This window comes from Lepisma saccharinum, chromosome 5 (genome assembly GCF_977018435.1).
Source record: "Lepisma saccharinum chromosome 5, izLepSacc3.1, whole genome shotgun sequence".
NCBI classification, from domain to species: Eukaryota; Metazoa; Arthropoda; class Insecta; order Zygentoma; family Lepismatidae; genus Lepisma; species Lepisma saccharinum.
The window spans coordinates 47,803,177-47,829,826 of record NC_139233.1 but is presented as its reverse complement, the minus strand read 5'-3'; the positions used below and the strand labels follow the sequence as shown (position 1 = coordinate 47,829,826).

The 26,650-nt window shown below is 41.2% G+C and overlaps 1 protein-coding gene across 2 annotated transcripts in view; it reads left to right on the top strand.

Moving 5' to 3' along the window:
- The window catches only part of LOC145987800 (uncharacterized), a 171,312-nt gene extending 145,283 nt beyond the window's left edge, over positions 1 to 26,029 (top strand). The window contains exons 7-8 of one of the 2 annotated variants that reach the window (XM_083122505.1): positions 21,249 to 21,332; positions 23,855 to 26,029. In XM_083122505.1, the coding sequence (XP_082978631.1) occupies positions 21,249 to 21,332; positions 23,855 to 24,060 (290 nt within the window). In that variant the 3' untranslated portion in view covers positions 24,061 to 26,029. The remainder of the gene's footprint in view (positions 1 to 21,248; positions 21,333 to 23,854) is intronic. The other variant, XM_083122506.1, reaches the window with a different exon arrangement.
- The last annotated feature ends 621 nt before the right edge of the window (positions 26,030 to 26,650 follow it).

The window sequence follows — 26,650 nt, the reverse complement described above, 5'->3', positions numbered from 1 at the left end:
TTTTTTACTTATTGCTTCACCTTTATGGTTAACTCTTTGTACCAGTAATCATTTCCCATAAATTTGGCTTCTTTCTTGCATGCGAATTCAATATATTTTACTTGCATTTTTTAGACAAAATGATATAACATGGTAATGTATATTTCTAAGGTTTGATATAGATAGAAGTGTATTTGAAATTTGTTTGTAGATTTTATGTAAATTGTATCTTATGTAAATAAAATATATAATGGACATAAACAGCCATATGCAATGCTGTAAGTCCAATAAATATATTGATGATGATGACCAAAACAAGACAAAGAGAGTTCGTAAATTTATTGCGATTGGAAACTTTGACAAGCATCCTAATAACGATTTTTGTTCCGCCAAATATAGTGCACTTCGTAAAATAACATGGTAACATAGCAAGGCAAGATAAGTGTGATAAGTGTGAACATTCTGTAGGAATATGCGCTGTAACTTTCAATGAGCTTAGAGATTTGTGTACATAATGGTATTTTATAACATTGGTTATTTTCTAAAAATAATCATGTGAACAGCAAGGAAGTAGTGCCACTTTCAACATGGCGAGTTCTATGCGTGCGGGAAGGTCTCAGTGTTCTACGAGCTTGTTTACAGAAGGTCTCAGGGTTTGTGATTTACACTCTAGCATGGAGCGGAAGTAAACGAAAATTACTAGCTGAAGTCTCCGGATAGGAGTTGCGGCCTATGTATGGGTGGTACGTACATTGCGAGTGACCCTTCCTCAATTTCATTTAGACCTTCATTATTTCTCGTCGTCGCGACTATTATAGAGAGGCACTAAAATAAGAAATCCCAATATAGTCCCTGAGCGATATCCGAGTGCCCCTTCGACCTCTCCCAACCCTTTAGCAACGTCCAGTGCATTTTTTAAAAGCAAGAATCAGTGACGTGACAAACCGATTCCAATAAATTAATATCGGACGAAAATGGCAGTAAAACAATTTATACCGATTCTGCTATTCGATTGCAGAAGACATATCGATGTAATTTGGCAAGTTTGAAGCAGTACAGTGTTGTAGTGTTCACGTAAAGAGAAACCTAACAGGTGTGATTTTGTAGAACTGACGTGTTGTAATGATTACGAAGTTGATAACTCTATTTCTTCTTGTAAATACGTCAGAACTGTATAAATATATAATGATATTTATAATACACAAAAATAATTTTCACAGTATTTCCCCCTAATTCGAGGCATGCATATTTCGTTTTTGACGAAAACACGAATGTGAATTAACACATTGTAATGTTTGTCTCGGATCACAATTAATATGTTTGATATTGTTAACAATAGTTTTGTTTTTATGCGCACTCTCAAACACAAAACAGTGACGCTTAGACAGTTCGCGAGACAATATGGCCGAGTGTGTGCGGTGATGTCATTCCGTCCACTGAGTTGCATTGCAGCAAGTTTGTACATACATTTAATCTTTTGTTTTAATCAATACCGCTTTGTTTATTATCAGTGAGTGTCATTTTGCAACCATCCGCGTCGAATCACCTTATGGAATACAATATGGTCCTCCACTCCAGAGGCATGGGTTCATGCTAAAGCGACACGCAGAAAGTACTATCATTTTCTTTGGCGTGCATCGTACAAAATAAGCAGACTCATCTCGGCACAACAGGCAAGCACACTTTGGTACATCAGACGAACACAGTACACATTTTGGTCCACCAGGGCCGCATACAATGTTAATTTTTCATGTTTCTGAAAGGTGTGAGGTGCATTCTCCTACCATGTTTTGTCACGAAATAATGCGAAACGAACCGCAAAATGCGAAATAGACTCTTAAACACGAAATTTAGAGTTTATTTACCGACGCGACATTTTCAGAAGTCACAATTATCCTGTGAGTTATGCAATTCACGGAAAATTGATTAATTCTTCTCTATTTGAGAACAAAAATGGACCCGTTTATACAGGAATAAATTTAAGATTCTAGTAACGACATAAATGTGCTGTTATGGATATGTTTATTTTGTTTTTATAAGTGCAGATTATAAATCACATTTAGGATTGTATTCATATTTTTTAAAACCAAAATGTCATTTTATATACCGCTTTTTCACCGCTATAACAGCGAAAGTTTATTTTATTTACCGCTTTTGAACCCGAAATTGACTCCGTTTTTCTACCGAAATTTTTCTATCTTATTTGCCAAAAATATGTGTCTCTAGTAAAATAATATATGTCGAAATCGGTTAAGTATTGGAATTTGTTAAATATCGGCATCGGAATCGATACATTTTCTGCTTCTTCACATTGCTGTAGCAGTGGATATCGTGACACCCAGAGTGAGCTGAAGGATGAGAGGTTCAACACACCTCAGGCGAGTGAGTCCCTGAGTGACCAACATGAACACACTTACCTTTTTTCCCTTCCATATGTAACATCGCATGCGTTGCACGCTCACCTCCCCACCAGCCTTCTTGGCCAATCCACCCTCAGGATATTTCGTACCTATAGATTCCCATTGTCCGATGTATTTTCCGTCCAGCTTCGGAGGAAATGCATACGCTGGGGCACCTTGAATAATTCATCAACTTCGAAAACGCTTTCGATCGATTCTTACCTCCCCCCCTCCTCCCTCCCCCGACAACCACCCTCGGGGCGACCGGGAACGAAACGGCTTCGGAAGCGTGATGGAGCGAGATTTACGTGCCTTCCTTCGGGAGATGTGAAGCGGAGGCGGGAGAAGGGGGGGCATCTCCCCCCTTTTTTCTTGTCGTGCGCAGGAGCATCACTCACGTGACAAACATCTCTCGCTTGTGCAATCGATGGCCCGCGGGTGTTGGCGGGTGGGTGTGGCGGGGCGGATCCGAAGGCGGGGCTCAGCAATCAGATTCTCGTGCCGTCCGACAGAAAATATGGCGCTTTTGCAAGCATCATCTGCTAATCGTCCCCACGCTCTGTCTGCGCCGTCCTCACTGAACGCCCCTTAATGGCAAATCAAAGGTTGCGTGCATGTGACTCCAATGGGATGGGAGTGTGACTACAGTATAGTAGATACCAGACCGAGAGCTTCGTCTAGTTGGAGACTGTAGCACATTAGAATGTAAATAATACAGTTGGGACGGTGCACTAACCGGTGTGAAAACACAGCGCAGAACTGTTTTTATTTTTATTTTATTTATTTAAACGTGTTTTTAAACTGCCGAGAACAGCTTTTCAGCCTTAGTACAGCAGTATTACAAAAAATCGATTAACAAGTTACAAGGTACCCAAAACCACAGTATTGGACAAGAGAACATTTCAAAATACATTTTCAACTATAAAACTATAAAGAAGTTCTTAAATAATTATCCTTCTATATGAAGTTGAAAATTGTATGAACAACTATTCAATATCTACGTATCTCTCGGTTTTCGAGTTATAACTCTTTATGAGATACAGAACATACTTGTTATTTTTGTAGTTCTTATCAAGACATAATAATTCGCTATTTCCTCTCAAATTGTGTGATTTCACCTTAAGCCATATCATACGATTCCTCCCATATATGATATAATTCGCTTTTCAGCTCTGACATCAAGTCTGTCAATTTCTAGGTGATTCAGCAGGTTATCATACTCATAATAGTATTTGAATAGCTTGAATTTGTAATTTAAAAATGTGATATATCTGTTTTGAATTTTGTCTATTGATTGTTTCATCTTAGCACTACATGCGTAATATCAAATCGAAATATTGTATTCCACTATAGGTCTGACAAACGTTGTAAACATTAAAATTAGAAATTGTAAGTTAATAAAGGTACATTGCTTTCTTGCTTTATTTATAATGTGATTAATATAATCTTCAAATTTTAAGCGTCTGCCCAAAATAATGCCCAGATATTTCATGGACTTCACATGTTTGATGATATTATTAGCTACTGATAAAATAATAAAATTTTTTGACAAAATCCTATTTCCCTAATGGCTGCTTTGGGGAGTGGGAATTTTAACGTTGTCGGCTCTTGCTGAAACGGTGGGCCTGATTGACTGTTTGACCGCGAGTTTCTTTGCAAGTAAACGCGGCAACAGAAGGCCACTGCCATAAAGGCGGTCTCCGCGCCGGTTCCTGGCCCTCTGGGTATGGTCGTTTGGTGGGTGGCAAGATGCTTGGCAACTCCGAACTAGCATCTCCCCTAGATATGTGGCTGATTTATGGCTGTGGTTTTCCCTTCGATTAGGGAAACGGGAAACGTTTAAGAAGATTGAATACAGTATGAACAACTGGATTACACTGGCTGTATCACAGGGTGCACTACATGGAAGAGAGTTTGACACTGAATGCCTTCGGCAAAAGTTGCTCCCTCATAGCCCAGGAGGAGTTGAAGCAGCCGGGTACTATGGAAAAAAAAGTCCTCACGCGGTATTCTCCTCGTCCTGATTCCAACCTCACTTTACTTCAAAGAAAGTTCCGAAAGATCAGTTTTCCCCCTAACAACCACATGTCAGGTCCACGTGGAGTCTAATAAATCGTCCCTTTCCCACCAATAGCGTTCGTCCAAGAAATGGCAGCTCTCGTCAAGTCCACGTGGACTAAATGAGATGTTGCTAATTCAGTTTCTTTCGAGATTTTTGAACGCGAAGTTGCGGTTGCGTTATCTTTGCTAGGTTGTGTTATCGTGTTGTGTTACTTTTTTATACAATATAAATACCTTGGGAGCATAACCTGGCAGTGAATGATTGGATGTCTAAACACTGCAGGCAAAAGTGACAACATCGCTTTACAGAAAAACAGGTGGTGGCTCGAAACCAGATACTGTTCCGGTCAGCTTCCTCTGGGGTTGTGTCAAAGATGCCGAACTGGCACTACGTTCAGGACTTCAGCTTTACTGTTCTGGTCTGGTCATTGGTGAGTGATCTTTCGCTTATCGCGGACCGCGAAATTCAAAAGAAAAGAACAAGCAATGAGGTCTTCAGTCCATTCCCAAGTCGGGGGACAATCGTCAAGTATCAACTGTCAAAACCTTCCACATCGGTTAACATCCTCTCTAGTTCCTTGCTTTACTTAGATTTCAGAATCATGGCTGATTTTTACCTCGGGGGGAAAAAATGGAGTGGAATTAATCTTCTTTTTTGGCAAATTCCACATGTGATGACTATTTCCTAGGAACAAGGGACAGGTGCATGAGTTCATGTTGCCAATCATCTCCTCCGCAGAGTGCAGGGACCTTCGGGCCAGGTGACTTCTGTGCGCAAGGGGTCAAGGCATCAGCTGTCCGCAACCGGCTATTACGGCCATGCTACGGCCGCCATCGTGAGGTTCTTATTGCTGTTGTTTGCGCATGCGTGACTAGCGTGAGCGGCTACGGGAGCACGGAAACTGAGAAGTGACAGTGTTGCCACAGCCATGGGTCACAATTTCCCTTTCTCAGGTACAAAAATTCACATTTTCATCAAAATTTTCCTTCGTGTAATTTGATACCGTGTACACATCATTTCTGTATAGACCCCAAAAATTATAAAAATATTAGGATTAACTGGACGATTAAAAATAAAGAGAAAATAACAACAAAAACACAAACCTAATGATATCAAATTGTACATTTTACGAAAAGTATGCGAAATGCAATTTTAAAAATTAGATAATGGAAAAGTATGGCTGTTCCCAAGCCAAATTAAAAATAATAGTCAATACGGGGGTAATACATTACGCGACAAAAGAAAGGCAGGGGTCCTGGGTTCGAATCCCGACCTTGACATGGGTGTTTATGAGTGTTCAATCATCAATTTTATCAAATCATCACTTATCCCCACTCGCAATTAGTCATATTTGGCAGAAAAGCGAAGTAAAACAAACCAAACGAAATCGAAACAAAAGAAAGGAAACTTATTTTACACTTCAGAATGGCCTGAAACAAAAATCTATCAGTTTCATATTTTCAAATTTCCCTACGAGCTATAAAAGGTGACCCTTTCTAAAGACACACAACTGTCAACCTCTCCACCCCGACTGCATTTTGCAGACTAACGAGGCTCTGGTGCCTGGTCTCACAGACGTAGAGCTGTGTCTTCACTGCATCGTCAATTTCATCTTATCACAATTCATCCTCATCTTCGCGATTTGCCAAACGTGGCAGAAAAGCGAAGTGAAATGAGCAGATCAATCAATAAAAATTCCCTGCACCAAGGGAAATTTTCCCCGATGTGGCAACACTGAGCGGCGAGCGAAATAACAATTAGCACCGCTGAGCATCAATCATCCCACGAAACCACGTGACCAGCGGATTCCTACCTCTGGATTCAGACGTCACGATAGAGTGACAAGAACTGCAATTTGGAGAAGGGATGAGGCATGCTGGGAAAAAGAGTGTTTCGAGGCGGCAAATAATTGAATAATTGGAGGAAGATTGCGATGATACATACGTGTCTGCCACGGTATAGCAGTGTTTGCACAATGACATTAGCACCGAGGATGTGATGCATGTTTTTACTTGTCCATTTTTCCTCATTACATTGAAAAGGTAATGTAATAGCCGTTGCACCCCGAAGCAAAACAATGCATGGTTGTCCAATCACGTTGCATCTTCAAGATCTCTGAACTTCCGACGCCCCCACTAATTTAATCACCTTTCTTTTTCTAAGTGTTGGTAATTTCAATAAGTTACAAGCGATTGATTAAGATAAACCTCAAACCGCAGAAGCTAGACGATTATATCCGAAGAAACTGAGTTTTTGAGATATTAAGTCCACTTTATGTACAGAAGGCTAATCAGGACTGGGCCTACAGTTTAAAGTGGGACCCGTACCATTATGTGCTACCCCTTGATTACAAGGCGACGACGTTACCACTACGCCATCGGGAAGGCGATTATATCCCAAGTAGTGTGTAAAGAAAGCGGATATTTTTTTAGAGAACGTCTTGTTTTTACTGATCTTACTTTTATATTGTTACCGTGTAAACGGGGGGGGGGGGGTGTCGACAATAAACGAACGCCCTGCAGACAACAGAGACGTTTTGAACGAAAGCGAGCCAAGTTAAACCTTCTGGCCTATACCCCTTGTACATTGCAATATTCTGTGATGGGTGAAGGAATATAGGGGATGTGGAGTAGGGCCCACCCATTCACAATCTCGGCCATTTGTGGAGGTGATGTGGTCAACACCACGTTCCGGCAGTCTTTGTAGTGAATACTAGAACCGCTCCTGATTACTGGAAAAGCTCCCACATGTAATCATCAAACCCGTCTGACAATATAATAAAACATACTATGTATACAGGGTGATTCATAATTCCCTCCGGGGTTTCGAACATTTATAGTACAAGAAATACAGCAAAAAATGCATATCAGTTCATAAAGAATCTCTCCAAGTTTGCACTCGCAATAAGCCCCATCACGTAATTGTAGATTTAGCCGCTAAGTGGCAGCATAACGCAGTTAAAGCAAACATGGCGTGCACTGGTGAACACAAAACGTTCTGCGTCTTAGAATTCGCTAAATGTGTCGGTTGTTTGTGCCCCCTTTGCCACCGATTTATCACAACCTGTCAGACAAAAAGGAACCTCACAACGTGTTCCAACTCATTTCTCAGAGTGGTGTCGGAACAGGAACTTGATTTCTGCCGCCTCATAGGGGTGGAAATATTGAACACCTGTAAGGTGCGTACCAAACTTGGATATATTCTTTATGTACTGATATGCACCTTTTTGCTGTATATGTTATATAGTTCTTGTGCTATAAACAGTCGAAACCCCACCGGGAATTATGAATCACTCTGTATATAAAAACAAGTGAGTCAGATAAGTCAAAGGGGTTGAATTGAACTTCTTCTACTCTTGTGAAGTTTATAATTACCAAATGGACACTCGTCTGCAAGACAAACAAATCATTACGATACGGTAGGTAAGGATTACAAAAGTTCCCTTAAATACTACCCATGCAATTAAATTTACCTGCCAGCACAATCAAAGACTGTCTGTATATGTCAATGTATTCTATCTACGTGTATATCTATAATGAAATGTACATTAGTGTCAATTTTCCCTGGAAAGTACCAATTGCAAAGTCGTTCTGCCGGGATGAATCGCCTTTCCTGGCAGGTTATCTTCTCGTTGAAAGTAGCTGACGTAACCAGTATAAATTCCTTTATGGATTTATGAAGGACATTTGAAGGATATTTTGGCGCGTTTGATTGTCCTAATATATTTTCGTCATAAGTCACCGACAAATGTTCATTAAACAACACAGAATCAGAAGGAAGATCTTGTGGCCATTACTTCCTCCGTCTTACTTCCAGTAATTCCAGAGTAGCTTTCTTCACTGCTTGTTTGCCTTAGTGGCATGTATACGCTGTGAAGGTTTGTGTAGTGGTACTATACAGGATGATTCAGAATTCCTATTACACACTTCTAGGGGTTGTAGAGGGAACTTAGTAGATCAAGTTTTGATAAGAAACCCATGTCCGGAAACGTACCGTTTTGGTACTATACAGAGGACAAGATCACATAATTTCACATCTCCCGCTTCACGGTAGGCAACCTACATGGACGGAGAGCGACGTCTTCAGTCACCTGATGTCATGTGTGCTGCTTACAACGTTCTCTGTTTCCAATCCGGTGTGCTTCGACCTTCACGTCAGTTGCTATTCAGTTGTTGCGGAAGACAGTACAGTATGGTTGAATACACGTTTGTCGAGAACGCCGACATGTTGTTAATTTACGGCGAAGCTGAACGTAATGGTAGAGCTGCGCAACGTCTGTATGCAGAGCGTTTTCCCCATCGTGTCACTCCATCACATACCATTTTTGCCCGATTTGATGATGATGGAGATGTGAAATTATGTGATCTTGCCATCTGGGTAGTACCGAAACTGTACGTTTCCGGATATGGGTTCCTTATCAAAACTTGATATACTAAGTCCCCTCTACAACGCCTAGAAGTGTGTAATAGGAATTCTGAATCACCCTGTATATTGCGAGACTTGAGCCGAGACCGAGAGTTGACATTCGAGGCCAAGACAAGAACGAGACGAATGTTCAGCATTCGAAACAACATCGAGAAGGAGATAGGAATTTAAAGCAGGTCGAGTCATGACCGAGACTATAAAATAACACTGTACAGTCACCGGCAATAATAATGGGACACCTAGATTCTCTGCAAGACGTTATGTGTGTTGCCTAACTTTACGGCGATTAGTGGAATTTTAATAGCGAATTTTCAATGGAATCTTCTACCACCGCCGTATAGTTAGGCAACACACATAACGTCTTGCAGAGAATCTAGGTGTCCCACTTTTATTGCAGCTGACTGTACATACTTCACACCAAGATAATTGCGTGGCTTTAAATTTGTTTTATCCATTAACAATGGATAATGTTCGAATCATTTATCTTAGACACCTTAATTAATTGATTTGGTTCATTTTACTTCGCTTTTCTGCCACTTTTGGCTGGTTGCAAAGATGGTTTGGTTTGAGTTTGTGTTTTAAGTCCACTTTATGCACAGAATGCCTAATCGGGACTGGACCTAGAGTTTAAAGTGGGATCCGAACTACTTGTGCCTCCACCGGGTATCGAACCCGGGACCCCTTGATTACAAGGCAATGAGTCTACCACTGCGCCAGGGGGGAGGCCCGGCAGGTCGCAAAGATGAGGATGAGCGACGATATGATATGATCCATGCACACTCACAAAGAACACTCAGGCACCTACATCGTAGCGCGCTGTGCTAACCACTCCTCCACGGAGTTCGGCTTAGATGCTTTCAAAACAGGCAAGAAAAAGGATCCCTCCGTAACATTCCAGTCTGTCACCAGCGAGACACATTTCCAAGAAGCTCACTTTGAGATTCTCAGAACCTCGCTGAGATGGTACGACCGGTCCTTTCAAGAACTTACCCATCAGCTCCTAATGACGAACGTAATAATTACATTTCTCGAAGCAACCCGTACGCTATGGATAATGCGCCCAGAACGTCTTTAGGTCCACCGGCTCGCTAGAACGGAGGCTGTTCAGCCTGTGATTATGCAGATGCCATAATTACTTTTCCTCGGAGCACGATGTATTTCGTAGCGTCTCTTCTCATCGGTGCCGAAGAAACCTGTTTCCCCATCAAGTTTAAGGGCGCGGCACTCTCATGCCAGGCAGTCATCACCCTCCCCTCCCCCCCCCCCGTCCGAAAGCAAATCTCCCTTAACGGGCCTTGTTCTTCTTTTGTTTCTGGCTACTGGACATGAAGGTAATCTTCACGGCGTTCTGCTTCTTACTACAGAAGCTCAATTTTTTTCGCCGCTGGAGCACTTGTTCGGAAATTTTTGCTCGCTTCATTTCTATAGGCAGAATAGCAGCGTCGACCTCAAATAAATTTTGGGGTAGGGTGGAAAGCAGAAAGTGCTTCCCTCTCCCAAAAGTTAGTGCCTATGGGCCAGAACGTTTAACCTTGTTCAGTTCTCGCCACTAAGTCGTCTGTGGCCCGTTGTTGCCAAACGTATGTTTCGTGTAGACACGCTAACTGACCGTGCTGTTATACGGGTCCTTCCAAAGGTGAAACAAATAATGTCCGTTGAGTTTGCCAAGTCCTTGAAGGGCACATTATTTTCTACCGGCCATCTGAACTACGCGCTCCCTTCCCCTCGCCCTGAACGTGGCCACCGACTGCTCAAATTCCCCTCCCCTGGGAAACGGCTAGCTCTAGCTGGCAGGAAGCGAAGCACATGCTATCCTCAGCGTTCTTGTCAGTGGTGGACGCACTCACGTGATAGCTGCCAAGGTCGTCCAGCAGACAAATCACCCAGTGGCGGGAACTGCACCAAAACAAAAGTGAGGTATAGCTCGGTCTCAGTCCCGTCTCTGTACTTTCGTCTCGTTGTCCTTAGCCACCCATTAATAGTAAGACAATTTGGTTGCATACACTCTAGTTTACTGCCCGCCGTATTGAGTAATCGACTCACGGTTTCTCCATCGATGGTTGTAGGTTCGATCCCCAGCATGGAAATGCAAATGTTCCTTCATCGCGTTCATCTAATCGTAGTTTATCCTCGCCGTCACGATTAGTCCAAAATTGTCGTAAGCGACGTTTAAAAAAATGCAAACACTAAAGTCCTCACACACAGGTCACCTCTTCCTCAAAGTGGCACGGTTGCTGTGGAGAAGGTCCTCCTCGTGGTACTGTTTTTGCTATGTGTCATAAAGAGTGCTACCTTGGTCATTTGTAAGGCAAGTAGACCGCTCCCGTATCTCAGTTGGAAGATAAGGGGAAGCTACAACTCAGTCCCATATAGAACAAGGCTTGTCTCAATCTGGTCTCAATAAGTCACACAGGACCTGATCTCGTTCTCGCCTCGGTATAGAGGGTCCACAGGCAAAAGAACCTGCGCAGAACTGCGCGTCCTGTGCATCGTACTCGCGCATGGAGGGGAGGAGTAGAATGGAGCAGGCTTCCTTATGGCCAAAGTTAATGGATGGAGGGAAAGATTCTCGAAGGCTTTTGGCCGAATGTTCTTTTATTTTTGGTCGCTCTATGCCGCTCTATATTCTTGTAATGTAACTCCTTTTGAGTTCCAGAATATCTACGTTTCTTCAAAATAAGCCTCATTTTTTGAAACAGAAAAAGTTCAAGGTCCAAACAGGCCTTAAGAAATTACCATCCTTTCGTTATTCACGCACCCGTCTGGCCGCTCTTGCGGTGTAAATGTCTTGCCCTCGCGATTATAATTCAACGATTTACAGCGAAAGAAGTCCGGGACTTCCAGTAGCAGATGTTCGATGGAGTCGTGATCCCAGGCGACCAGTTTTTTTTCCGTCTCTCTTTGCCCACATTGCGTGTTCGAGCACACGAAAATAAAGACACCGCCATGAGACAAACCATGGTCGTGTACTAACTGCCCATTTATCGAATGTGGCAACGCTCTCCCGTCAAGCAGGGGACGTCGCTTCTAAAGAACGAGGCTGATTTGATGCGTGTTTCGTCGAGATTTATGCCTGGCTTCTCCTGCTTTAATGAATAAACTTGGAGGATGTTTACAAATCAGAGCTCAGAACTTTTCGAGACGACTGAACAAGACTATATGTTGTGGAGAGTCAAGGGTGAATTAAAGATGCATAAAGAATGGGATGAGTTTATTTTTGTTTTGTTTTAAGTCCACTTTATACACAGATAGGCTAATCGGGACTGGCCCTACAGTTTAAACTGGGATCAGAAGAACTGTGCAATGTGCCTATACCGGGTATCGAAACCTGAACCCCTTTATTACAGTGCGGTGTGAAAATGTCCAATTAGAATAAAATGTGTACAACGTGTAGGTATATCTGCATTTTCGTATTTTACGTGGCTTTTCTTACTTTGATTTGATTTGAATTTTGTCTGCAACTTTTGGTTAATAATCGCCACGATGAGATTAAGTGAAGATATGATGAAAGTGATGAAGGGACGCTCACAAATACCACTCATGTCGAGGCTGGGATTCGAACCCGGGACCCAGGCTCTTCTTCCTGTTTAAGCTAATTGTCTTTAAGGCATATACTGCACCATATATACAAATTTTCAGCCCTTTCTAAACATTGTAGTATTTATCCAGTGTTTGTATTTGTTATCCCATTTTTAAAAAATCAATGCAAAAAAAAATTTAAAAAAACTTGAACCCGTTAAACCCTGTATACGGTCAAGAGATTAAGAGATGGTATCGAGATGAGACTGGCAGAATCTCGGTCTTGTCTCAAGTTACAAATGCCAGACTCATTCTCAGTCTCGTCTCGATTTACAAACATCAGTCTTTTCCATCTCGACCTAGAAGGTAAAGCCTCTGTGATTTGTTTAGTCTAACTACTTTCTTAATAACGTTTTTATTATGTTTGACGTCTCGTTTTGACGCTACAAACTGTATTTGATCCTGAACTACGCAACGCAGGCTCACAGCTGCCACGAACAGATTTGCTTTGAAATCGTATATTAATTACATATTAATAATCAGGTATATAGCCGCTTGAAATTTCTGAATAAGTGGTGTAGTAAATTTCCAATTATCACACCAAAACGTACAACGTTCCATTGGCCGTAAAATTACGGTCAATTTTTTGCACGGCAGTGTGCACGGGGGAGATCTAACAGGAAGTGTTGAGCATGGGAACCTATTTCATTATCTAATTTATTTCCCCCTTTTGCACCGAGACACACGCCATATGTCACACGTGTAGGTGCAATATGAGGTCTGTTGCAAGGGGGGAGTAAAGCACGTGTCATCCACTTGTTCTAAAGTCGTCCACGCGTGTCTCCTACAAACCTGAGATTTCGCCCATTTAAAGACCAAATGGTGGTTTTAAATCTCCTCATGTAGGGTGGAATAGCATACTTTAAAATGGCTAGAAATCCACAATAAAAAAATCACAAATATCAAACATATATAGATTTGTACTTCTTTAAAGATATGGGGAGCCAAAAGCAGTGTGTTTTAGGTCCATTTTATGCACAGTTAGGTTAATCGAGACTAAAACTGCAGTTTGAATCGTGAATCGAATCCGGAACTTCTTGATAACAAGGAAACAACATTAACCATTACGCTATCGGTAAAAGTCACAGGCGCTGGAGATTCACAATAGGTGTTAAAGTAGTTGAGGAAGACCAGAAGGACTGAATATTACTTTCAGACAATAATAATAAACTTTGATGCTATCAAAGAATTGTAATGTAAGCTTTATGTTATACTTCGTCAATTTCGTGGCTGCGATTGGCCTGAAAGAGGAAGCACGTGACGTGATATCAACAAAATGTTTATGCATAAAATACAATATAATGTAATGAAAGCCTACTGAGTTGCGTTTCTGCTCTTTTGTACACAATTTGCTGAAGGAATTGGCCAATTGGAGCTCAGCTCAGCATGTGTGACGCTAGGATCTAGAATCTTGGGGGTGGGGAACTTAATATGCACCTAAAAAAAACTAGTGATGTGTTTATTTAATAATAAACATGGTAGCTCAGTCAAAGTGCTCAGTGCTCAAAGTGAGGGGTCACATCTAGCAAAATGTTCGCAAAGCATCCCACTACTTGTCTCATTGTCACCATGTTAAAACATAGTAGCATCCCCCAGCTAATTCCAAAGCTCGACAAAACATCCCTCAGCTAACATTTTCCAATTCGGGCGCTGAATATTAGTAGCAGTAGTCCCCTACTTCCGTACACGCTGTACTGATGTTCTATCCATCCCTATTGTGTACAAGCTGTATTATACTAATCGCAGGCCCACCGCTAGACCTACATAGCTCCATCTGTCCACCAATCGTTTTCGCAGTTGTGTGGATCGATGAGTGTTAATAACCTCAGTTGCGAAGTAAAAGCTGTAGGGGTAACATCGCTCTCCCTTTGCAACGTTGCCGAGTGTACGTCTGTTTTTGTCACTTGTTCTTATTAGCTTGTTTCTACAGTGTTTGGGTGCTTTGTGTTCTTGCCAACATACTGTGTATCCGACACTCATTTGTTTCATCCCGCCAGCAACTGTCGGTACCTTGTGACACGAAAATGCCCGATGTCAGTCGAAAAGAATTCAAATGATCGCTGATTCGTTGTTTTCCAGCCGCCAACTGGAAGTGCGACCAGTTTAGTGTTCCGCTCCATTTCAACTTCGTACACACCGCATTCGTGCTACGGCAATCCCTGCTTCTCGTAAACCATGTACAGTCGTGGGGAAAAATACTACCCCACATATCCTTAATACCAGTACTTTTATGGACGAAGTATTTCTTTCCACGACTGTACATTTGTGTGCGTGTTCATCGTAGTCATGATGTCAATAAACGTCATCTATAGTGACTAATCCTGCTTGGGCGAATGTACAGATTCATAAGACAAAAAAGCTGAAGGAAAAGTCGACACCTGCATTGCTTTGCAATATCCCCGCACTGAAAACCCAATTAAGAACTCGGTAACTTCCTCCTGACCGTGACAAAGTCAAGGTTTTCCTTTGGCACATTACCATTCCTCCCCCCGCCCCTTCTTTTGAAAGAAAAAAGACTAATTGAGCACCTAGTAGCCATAGTCGCTCGGTAGCGCGGCAGTTGTTGACGTCCAGATTCATTATGCCCCACCCCTTACACCGTTCCTTCCGAAACGCTGCTTTAATTGAACTTCTGGCAATAAATAACGCGATTGGCACATTGCGTTTTACGCCGTGGATATATGGCAGCCCTCCTGAACGTGATGAGGGAACCCAAATAATATTCTCCAGAGTGGCTCAACAAATGTGCAAGTGTTTCCAACTGCAACCGTCGGAAAATAACCGCAGGAGACTTCGACGCGTGTACATGCTGTTAACCCTGTGTGTAAGTGGGGGATTTATACATAAGGGTGAACTGTTAACACCCAGAAAGAAAACGTAAACGGACTACCACTAAGACTAGTACTGCTAGTAATTTTATATCGGGCAAATTTTGGAAAGAGAACCCATTCATTTGCTTTCGGAACGCGCCTAGAAAGGGAACCTTTTTACGATGCTTATATTTTACGGTTAAACAATTTCGAAAATCCTGTTTAAAATACGACATTTTTCTTTGCTCGAATTTTTACTTCAAACAATATTTGTGCAAAGTGTGTGTTTTTGTAAGAATATGCTTTGATGTTCTTTGTGTGGAACAAGGTTTCTTATTGTTACCTTACAGTAAAGCTCATTGGATACTCATGGGATACTGTTTATTTTAAATTGTTATACTTTTCCTTACATGCTTACTTGTAAACATGGACGTCCGCAGGATTTTATGCAGGAAGGGACAAGCGAGATATTTTTCCAGGAGGCAAACAGTCATATTTTTCGCCACAATAGCGTTCCCCCTCAAAAAACAGTTAATGTGAAGTTATTTTCCTGTAATGTCCTTACAAATTGACATAAATTACTGTAAGTGAAATGAAATTATATGTGTGAAATATACAATTTTAGGTCGACAGTAAAAACTTCCAGAGGGGGACGTGGACACACTTCATCAATTTCATCGTATCATCACTCATCCTCATTTTCGCGATTAGCCAAAAGTGTCAGAAAAGCGAAGTAAAATAAACCAAATCAATCAATCAATCATGTTCCGATCTATTCCTATTTCGTGTACATGCCGCTTGCATTTACAGCAATGTTTTCCGCTCATTTTACCCTTACCGTGCTTAAAAAGAAGCAACTTTGCCTTATCGGCAATTCTTAGCAAATGCTTACGATCCAGGACATTGCACTCGCGTTTGCGAATAATCAGATCGTATTAAAGATTCCCTCCGTAAGACAGTTTGCTTAAAAACCGCGACTCTTTCGCAAAGAGTGATGAGGCAAGGACAAGCCTTGCAGCCGAACAGTTCTTCTTTTGTCAAGACAAAGGCTGCAGCTACTAATTTACTGCGGATCAAAAGTAAAGGAAGCGTAGAGACAGTGTTGCGCATTATAATGTCAAGAGGCATAGAGGAAGGTAGATGCAAACAGATATATTTGTTTACTCTTTGAACTTGAAGTTAATAATAAATCTAGTCTTGGGAAGTTCAAATTGCCTCAAGATACTATTGTAATTTGAGGATGCGTATACCCTGCATCATTGGAAAGTCGTGTTAAGGGTTTCCTACGGATTGTACTGTTTATTAATCCTCATTCGGCGTCGCCACCGAGTGAGTGAGGGTGGGCTGTGGCCCACAATGAAATAGTCTCAGAGGGAGAAGGAAAGATATTTTGGAAGAAACTGAGAGTAAGTGATGGAAAGAAAGAAAACATATGTGTGAAGAAAGAAAGATAATGCAGACAGAAAGAGATGTAGGGAGAAAGTGAGAAAGAAGAATATAAAGATATAGAAACAGAGGGAAACAGCAAGCAAGAGAACGTAATAAAGAAACAGTGGAACAGGAAGAAAGAGAGAGAGAGGGAGAAAGGAAAAAGAGAGAAGAACATATCTTGGCATCGGTGAGCAATGCAATGAAGTAGGGCCAACCTAAAAACACTTTGTGTGCTTGTCTAATTGAACCTTTAGAATAACATTGAGTGGACAAATTTGACAATGATTGCACACACGCATATATGGACGGATTCCCCAGTTCTTAGTCATCGAGTTTCCACTAAAAAAAATAGCCATTCTTGAGAGGTTCGTTAAGACAGAACCAATTACAGCAGCAACAAGAAAAAAGCCAAAAAGCTTCTGTCTTCGGCTAATAACATTCCAATCCGCGAAAGAAGCAAGCAACTCGCAAGGAATCTCCTTCCAAAGAGATGCCGCTGATGATTGGCCGATGAAAATCGCCGATAAGTGGAGGAGCCGTCATGTGCCGAACAATACGGCTTCTTCGTGCAAGGTTAAGGGGCCCATTACAGCAAGGGGAACCTTCAAAATGGCCCCTTTTTTGGCTTCGGAATCTCCTGTCGTGCATCCACCAGATGATGCTTCCGATGGAGATATGAAAAAAACAATAGAAATGTCATTCGTAATTAAAGCTTTGGATGTCGGTAATGAAGAAGATGGAAACAGTTGAGTATGTCAGATGAACTACAGGTCTTTAGATCTGTGATACTCAGGGATATTTTTTTTTCGCATATATCGTCTTTATTCATTCCTGTAGTAGTTAGTTGTTCTTGCAGGGAGGGATCCCGAATAGTTGGAAAATTTTTGAATGGTCGAAATTTTGCAAATTATAGTTATTTTCTAGACTAGAAGTCCCCGAAATTTCTTGGAAATGCCGGTTTTCATTCCAGGAATGCGGAAAACAATTACATGAGAGAGAAATAATGTGTAGAGTTCGAGATTTTAAGCGTAGATTTCATCGTTCCAATGGTATAAATTTTAAGGCAATAAATACAGTAGTTTCAGGGACGGTCCTTTCTATTTCTATCTACCCGGTTACCCTGTATATTTCTCTCTGCACATTTAAAATACAAATTGTGATAGTGGATATTGACGGGGGTGGCAAAAAAGGTACTCTGTGCGTCAGAGTTGGGAGTAACATGACGTGGGCAACAAGCTGCTTCGTAAAGCTTTACTTTCTCGGCACTTGCGCTACTAATACTAACATAACCCGTGGCACAACATCATTGCTTGAGGGCCAAGGCCTATCTACTGACTGCCGGCATCACTCTCACATGCCTCAGCAGAGGTGGGTGATCATCCAACCAGTTACGGAGTGACGTGTGGTCAGCACGACGAACCACCAGTCGTCGTTGTAGGTTTCCACGACCGGGTACGCTACCCAATGTTCTCCCGATGGTGGATGAATTTAGAAATTTCAAGTGTTCGAGGCCAAAGTGTACTTGTTCGATATTTGTAAATAAACAGAAATCTTATTTAAAAAGTCAGATGGCGAAATGTTCCTAGAGAAAGGAAGTAAATATTTATGGTATTTGTAGATCAGGAGAAAGCATTTGATACAGTGAATTTGTGTGAAACTTATGAAACGATTGGTGAAGATTGGAAAGAGAGGCGAGTCAACCAATAGTTTTCAATATTCTAAACCTACTTAACACTCACTTTCATCAGCCAATAAAAATGTACAATCAGTTTATGACTTGGCTGAAATTATCTTTCACGCGAGTTCCTGAAATTTCCCAACTGAGACAAAAATTCCCTCGCTTCAAAATATTCGATGAAACGGGAATTCCCTTTTTGCCGAAAATTTTGCTTAGGTGAGACGTTGGTCTATGGGCCATTCGGCCAAAAGGGAATAAATTATCTTACCTGAGCATAAAGTACTTTTGAAACAATCTTCCAAATTGCGTAAAGAGTTAAAATCCTTATTGTATGACGAAGTATGGGTAACTGCAATGTGATATTCTTTTGAGTAACTTCCAAGAGTAATGCAAGTAAAGCCGGCAGGTGCCGCATTTTTATCGTTTGGAAATAATGCTATATCTTTGCATGGATGCCTCCGCCGCGGCTTCAAAGCATTTTAAAAACGTCTTTGTATCTCCTTGATCCATTTTCTGCGCGTCATCCACTTCCTTTGCCTTCCCGCGGAGCACAAGAGCCATCCGAAGATGTTGAGCGATAGGCGAGGTGGATGAGCGAACGGGAGCCGTCCCAATTGATGGTTGGAAGGGAGGTCGGGTATTAAGCGATCCCCGCGATAAAGATGACGAGACCGCTGGGTACGTGACTTCCGTCGCCGCAAAAAAGGGAACATATTTGAGGCTGCGCGGAGGGGGGATGGGATGATGATCCGAGACACACGCACGGCCGAAATTGCTTGGCAATGCCGTGTTCTTCATTAAACTGTGGTTTCGTTGCAGGAAACCGCAAAAGGATCGAAAATATTGCTTAAGAAGACTGCCTAATTCCCCAAAACCAAAAGGTTAATTGTTGGTCTTCGTGTCGTTACGACAAAGAGATCTGCCCTTACCGCAAACAGTTTTCGAATCCTGGCTGCCACGGGTGCTCGGTGAGGGTCGCCAACAGTGGCACCGATTTTATGTCTTTGGAAATAAAAAAGGTAGGGATGAAATCCCCTCTCTGCTCCATGCATCCCCTTCAGATCGCTAAGTTTTGATACTTGCAGCGAACTCTATATATCCCAATGAATTAAGAATAATTACTGGAATTTCTCCCACTGGAAACTGGGCCTCCACGGTGGTGTAATGGCAATGTCTTCGCTTTGTAATCAAGGGGGGGACGGGTTCGATATCTGATGGAGGCACAAGTGGTTCGGACCCCACTTTAAGGCGAAGAGGGGCAATTCCGCACAGTTATGCATTTATTTCAATATCTTCGGATTAGACACTGCTATTTAAAAAAAAGGGTTTAGTATGCAAGAGAGTATGAATTTCTCTCCATGTTGCAAGTGGAAACTGTTTTTCAAGTTGATTAGTATGCTAGACACGATGTTTGAAAAATATGATTAATAAGTATTTACAGAATCCCATGTATTCCTTATGGGAAATAAACTTCAACTTCAAGTTACGGCTAATCTACTATGATATAATTCAACGTGTTCTCTTCCGTCCATGTACTTTTCTACGTCACTGGATGTTTGATATTCCCGAGAGAACGAATAAAATAATGGTCCCATAAACCTAATGGATTTCTCCTTGTCTCCTATGGCCATCCTGGCAGTGTTGCCAAACCTGATGTGCATAAAAGTGCTACATTTTACCATTAATTGAGCTAAAGATGACTTTCAAGGAGTTAGATTAACAAAGGCTGCATAAAGTGCCTCCTAGGGTAATTTTAGGTGTCAGAGGGGTGTAGTGTTGCCCACGGGACGAGACGGGACAGGCTTTTAAAAATTCGAGACGAGACGAGACTGATCATGTGTCCCTTTGACAAACGAATATTTTCGAGACGAGACAGCATTTCACAGCATTTCCACGAGACGAGACAGGCCAAAGTCTCGTCTCGTGGGCAACACTACAGGGGTGGGGGCGCTGCTATTACCGTTTGCTTTAAATCGATGGCAATTTATTCTTAGTTTTCACCGCCTAGATTTGGCGGCATCACCCATCTCAATAATCCAATGATGCTCATATGAAATCGAAAATAAAGGATTCCCGGATAACAATATTGTCATCTTCCCCTTATGCACGCCGCAATATATAAAAGTAGATAGGGAGGTAAGAGGGGGTGGGTGACGCAGCCTATATATGAATATCACGTCACGTGCAAAATGTACACTCATGGCAAAAGTTGGTCTTTATGGGCCGGAGCCAGTGCTGGCATCATAGTGGGGCAGAAGGCGGGTGCCACAGTTCACAGCCAAACGAGTGTACCAAAGAGCCAGATCTGGCTCCAAAATAGCGAAGTTGGCAACAGTGATCGGCAGCTGCCCCAGCGGGAAAGACCTAGGGGAAATTGTCCCTCTTCCCCTTAAACTATACGTCCAGTTCCGATTAGCCTATCTGTGCATAAAGTGGACTTAAAACAAAAACTCAAACTTATTGTAAAGTTAACAAATACCTATCTGTGCATAAAGTGGACTTAAAACAAAAACTCAAACTTATTGTAAACTTAACAAATACCACACTGAATATAAGCCTATATATACGTATTTGCCTTGAACAGAGTACATTACAGATAACCCCTGGTCCAACAGCCCGCGAGGGCCAAGACCTACCTACCGATTGCCGACCTCACTCCCACCAGAGGTGGGATATCATCCGACCAGTTACGGGGTGACGTGTAGTCAGCACGACGAACCCCCCAGTCGTTGTTGAAGGTTTTTCATGACCAGGAATATTTCAGATGCACGAACGTATTATAAATAAAACACAGGCTTCATGTAATGTCGCATATTGCATTGTGTATTTGCTGTTACTCAACATCTGTGAGGCATTAATTAATTTTCTTTATTATTTGTTCGCAGGGGACAAGCCCCACGCCTGCGAGCTGTGTCACAAGAGATTCGCTCTGGCATGTAATCTTCGAGCTCACATGAAAACACATGAAGGTGAGTATGTTAGATGGTAATGTATGGTTCAGTACACATACATTGACGTTCAAAGAAAGTGTATCACCCCTTAACGTTATACAAAGGTCTAACGCTACCTGGTCTGAATCTAATATGGAGTTGTTGGCGCCGCGTCGCATCTTAAGTTGGCATGAAGGAACCAATGATCCTTCATTAACTAGAAAATACCATACTTTCTCTTTGGAAATTAATTTTGGAAATGTACTTTTTAATTATTTACACAGATACCCCTTACACATTAAACATGCTATTGTGGTATATGGGGAGGATGTGAAGGTAGGACCACATATCAATCATCAATTTGTGGAAGTGATCAGCACCACACTTCGGTCGCCTTTAGCTTGGAGGGTCCACAACAAGCTAGTCAAGCTGATAAAATTTGAATATGTCACATTACGCGCGGGATATACATTATTTCATTATTTATAACCATTGCTTACAAATGCCTGCCACGATATTTATCGATGATGAAAACTTCGCATGCAACGAAATTCTTTACACCCGTTTGTCCTTCGAAACAGAGAACAAAAAAGTGTTTCAAACACTCTATCTGGTCAGTCATATAATCGGTATCACTTCAACCCATTAATTGTGGGTAATTCCAAACGGATTGAAATGGTGTTTCTGTGAACCTGCTGCGGGTGCAGGATGCACCCGCTGGCTAAGAACAGAGACAAGTGGATTGGGTACCAAGGGCCATCAACTTCAGGAGGACAAGGCGAAAGTGCCGTCGGGTTTTGTGGTAGACTTTCCTCCCTTTGGACTAACATGTAATTGCAGTGGAAAGCAATGTCTATCGGAAAGGGAAATAATGTCTACGGTGCCAGGAAAATTCACGACGACTTAAATATCACTTGATCAGCTTCGCCCCAATGATAGTCGCAAGGAGTACTCCAGTTGGGAAAAAGGATTTACACGAAAGTGCTCGAAGCGGGAAAATTATTGGTTTCCAAGATTCATTGAGGGCGCTGAGAGGGGAATGTCTTGAACTATAGAAACTAATGTGGTCTGCGGTTATCTTCTTTACAAGCTGGTCGTTAACGGGGGGATAGACGACTGCAATGATGTGAGCAACGCTTAAGGGGCTGCACTATAGACAGCGACTGCGCTTTCGGAGCACTTTTCTGGAAATTGAAGAAATTTCCTCCGAAGCAAATTGAGGTAAAAAACCTACTGCAATGGTATCGAAAAGATGAAAGAAAACGCTATAGTTCTCCGTCTCAAGTTAAACATGTCTGTCTTGTCCCCAGGACCTCTTGCTTCGTAGTGAGTTACGCTGACCATGGAGGTCGGCACATTCATAGTCTTGTCTTGAAATCTTAACTCCAATATCAGTTAAGTCCCCGTTTCGTCTAGAAACTCGATACATTTTTCAAAAAAAAAGTTTAGAGAAACTCATAAAAACCAAATGACAAGGTAAGTTATGGCACACTAAACAACACATACATAGACTAACTGTAAATTAATTATATTGCTATCCTCTTGGTTTCTTTGTTTGAATTGTTGTTTTAAGTTCACTTTATGCACAAATATGATAATCAGGACTGGACATACAGTTTAAACCACCTGAACCACCGTGCAATGTGCCTCCACCGGGTATCGAACTCGGAATCCGTTGATTACTACGTTTCCAGTAGGCCATCGGGAAAAACCGCTATCCTCTTGACATGTCCGATATTTTGATTTAAACGCAAGGCCATGAAAATAGGCGGCTGGGTAGAATTGCGCTGTTGCCACATATGGGAAAAGCAAAGCGTGACCGGGACAAAAGTAGCTTGTTCCCGCGCACTGTGTAGCAACGTCAACCGGGTTGCGTTTCCTAGTTCGAGAGTCAGACCGACCTCTCTCCGGGGCACTTTTGCGTCATCCCTGAACTTTCGAGCAAATACTGTGAGTTTGTACCACATGGATTTCAAAGACCAACTCTACAATGAGATCTTTCATTCTCTTAAACCTCCGAACACACGGGGTTGACGTAGCAACAGCGCGGACTTCTGCCACCCGCCTAATTTCATGGCCGTGCGTTTAGTCTACTTGTTCTCGAAAACTTCGATTTCCAAATTTTTAATTTAAGTTGCAAGACGACTCGTCATTGTTATAATGTCTTTATAATCCCTTTTGGACCACTACTGGTCTACTCTAGTCTTCATGAGAACTGAGACATGGGGACTTGGACTCTTCTACTTGGGACTGCTCTTTTCTTACAAATTCTCAAGCAATATTGCCAGCAGACCTTTGCCAACTTCAGTACCACGTGATGACTTCCTCCTAGGCACTGACAGTCTCACCACACGTCCCTGAGTGACGAAAAAATAACCTTCTTTGTTTCGTCTGTATGTAAGAACATTCGTAAATGGCTTCTTGACGATAGAATACAGGAGTACGAAACAATACTGCCTCAATTGTCCAAAACCTGTTATTGTTGTTAGAGTGAAGTATGCAAAACAAGTCTTGTATTCGTGGAACATACAAAACTGATCAGTGTTCATTTCTTCTTCCAGGGGACCCGCAAGAGGAATGTGTCCGTTGTGGAAAGGTGTTTTTGGCTTCTTCCAACCAGATACTTCACGGGTTCTGCACTTCTTGTTACCAGAGCAGTCAGGGCCTGCCTCTCATCAAGAGCGATTCCTCATCCCCCAAATCAACAGACTCCGGAAGTGAATCGACAGAGAGAGATGATGAGGAAAAGACGGACGTAAGCCAATAGGGGGAAGCTCCTTACAGAGGACTTTTAGAGTGGTGTTCTCAAGTGACTCGACCCATTCAAGTTCCAGGTCTAACTCATTCAGACCAGTGAGCAGATCTATACTAGTGCCCAGTGACAGACTCTCTCAGGAATTCCAGATCAAGGTACCTAAGTGCCTTGAAAAACAGTCTTCCGTCCGTTTTTTTGCGTATATTAAAGTTAATTCTTGAACGTAACTTTGACACGAGACTGCCTGAGTCCCTTTGAGCAGAAGACAATCTCAAAAGGTGGTACGACTTTACAAAAGCATTTGTGATAGTGGATGGACCGAATTGAACCGATTCGCTCTTGTTGAAGTACCAATGGTTGGTGAAATGTGCAGAGAATAATGAAAAAGTAGGATTCCACAATTCGCGGAATAGGGACTCAAAAAGGCAACCGAACCAGTACAAACAATGACTTAAAGAAGCTATTGTCAGTTGTTGGAAGCAATAAGATTGATCTAGCTTCCACGCACATAACGTATCTCATTGTTAAATAAAATCTGAACATTTGTACATTGATGAACAAAATAACTTGAACAACTAGCCAGAAGGTGCAATACGCTGTAAATAGCTGTAACTTAGATTGTAAGTTGTTACATTCATTATTAAATACATTTTATTTGAGTTGTTGCAAATTTTTGTAGTTCTTGCAATAGCTCTTGTTGGGTTTAAGTGCGGCAAGCGGTAGTAGCACGCTTATGTAAGAAGTGGAAAACTACAACATGAGACAGTAACATATAAAGAAGTTGATACATTTATTACTACTGCTACTTTTGTTTTGATTATTTTTATATTTTGTACAAGAAAAAGTGCATTCTTGGTCTATCTCTTTAATTTGAAAAGTATATCTGATAGTATATACTAAGTACTGTAGTTAACTTCCAAGTCTGAAAATTCCTTGTCTTGCCTTTTGATACCTTTCACACCTACATTTAGCCGTATTCATTGTTTTCAATAATCACTTTGTGTCTTTCTTCTATATCTCGTTTCCCTACATTGCTTACAATTTTACAGATACTATTTCTATAAATATATGTACCTTGATTTCACATTCTTGCAATTTTGTTATCTTTCCCATGAATATAAGAGCAAAATTTTTGAGCGATTTTTACTTTCTGCTCAATTCAGATTTAAAATGCTATTAACTTTCATTGGTGTCTAGAACTACTTCGATATGTATTTTTCAACAATTTTGCAAATTTCACTTCACTAAATTTCGTTGTAAAACTCATTCGATTTAATGATACATGATATGAAAGATTATGAATAATTGTAACTTATGAAACGAAACAAGCCAACTTCAATTTCCAAAGATTATAACAATCTTTATACTTTACTTTACACATATCTCATACGAAAAGATGTCTTCCAAGCCATAAGCTCACTCAGAACGACAATATGATCAAGACAAAAATACTAGCTCACAGCACGGGATTTGAGAGTACAAAAACATTCGATAACTATTTTCTACGAAGATACGTATTAAGATTTTTAACTGTAAACCTTTGTTATAACGTAAGAGTTGTAGCTCGAGGTATAATTTGTCGATCATCCAATTGACAATCTAAGATAGTATAGGTTCTATTCAAGCTATATGGTGCAACTGGTACAATATTTTTTTATATAAAATAGGAACCTACACGTGATAATGTTTTTACGCATATTACATTAAAAGCTATTTTTGTATATTTTTATCCATTTGTAAAAAAGGTGAATTTCTTTATAGTTGACTTTTTCTAGTGCATAAAAATCTGTATTTTTTTTTTAGTTGTATGATGTCTGCTCTTGAAAAGAGTAATCAGGATGGTGTGAAATCTGTATGGCTATAAATTTATTCTGATTGTAAATATTTGCTCAAAAAGGATTTATTACATAACGCAGGTTTTTATTTTTCTAGTCACAACTTTGTAATATCTTTATACATAATAAAATCAGATTTTGTAAAAGTTTTACTTCTTTTTGTTTTACCTTTTACATTAGTTTGTATTTCAGTTTATTGAAATTGTACATTTCATTCCTTCGTTTACAGTACCACCGAACCTTTGGACCAGTCACGGCGCCAGAAGGGGGCAGGGGGTGGTCGACTTTCCTCAGTCAACTCGTCCCCAACAAGCAAGAAAAACTCGATAAACAAATGTTCCTTTAGCCCAAGAATGCATATGATATTTACTGACATATTAAATACGACTGTCTTTCCCCCAGAAAACATTATCTCCCCTCTGCCTCCCTATTCATTTTCTTTCTGGCGCCGTTACTGCTTTGGACTGTCTCAGCAGGCTATTTCGAAAATTTCTCTTTCGAAAAACCGCGATAATAACCAAATTATTAAAAATCACGTCAGTCAGTTTAGAATTCCTTCTAGAGAATTCAAGTGAATAGCGTGGTTGGCTTTCGCTCTTCTAGAGATCTCTAATCATTTATACAAAATTGAAATATGTGTGCGTGAATCAAACGTCATAACACCTTACATAAACATTACTTCAAATGATCCCTTTGACACTCCTTTTTTAAACAACCATTTGTTACGACAATATATGTACACCATTTTTAGCCAAAAGTGGCAGAAA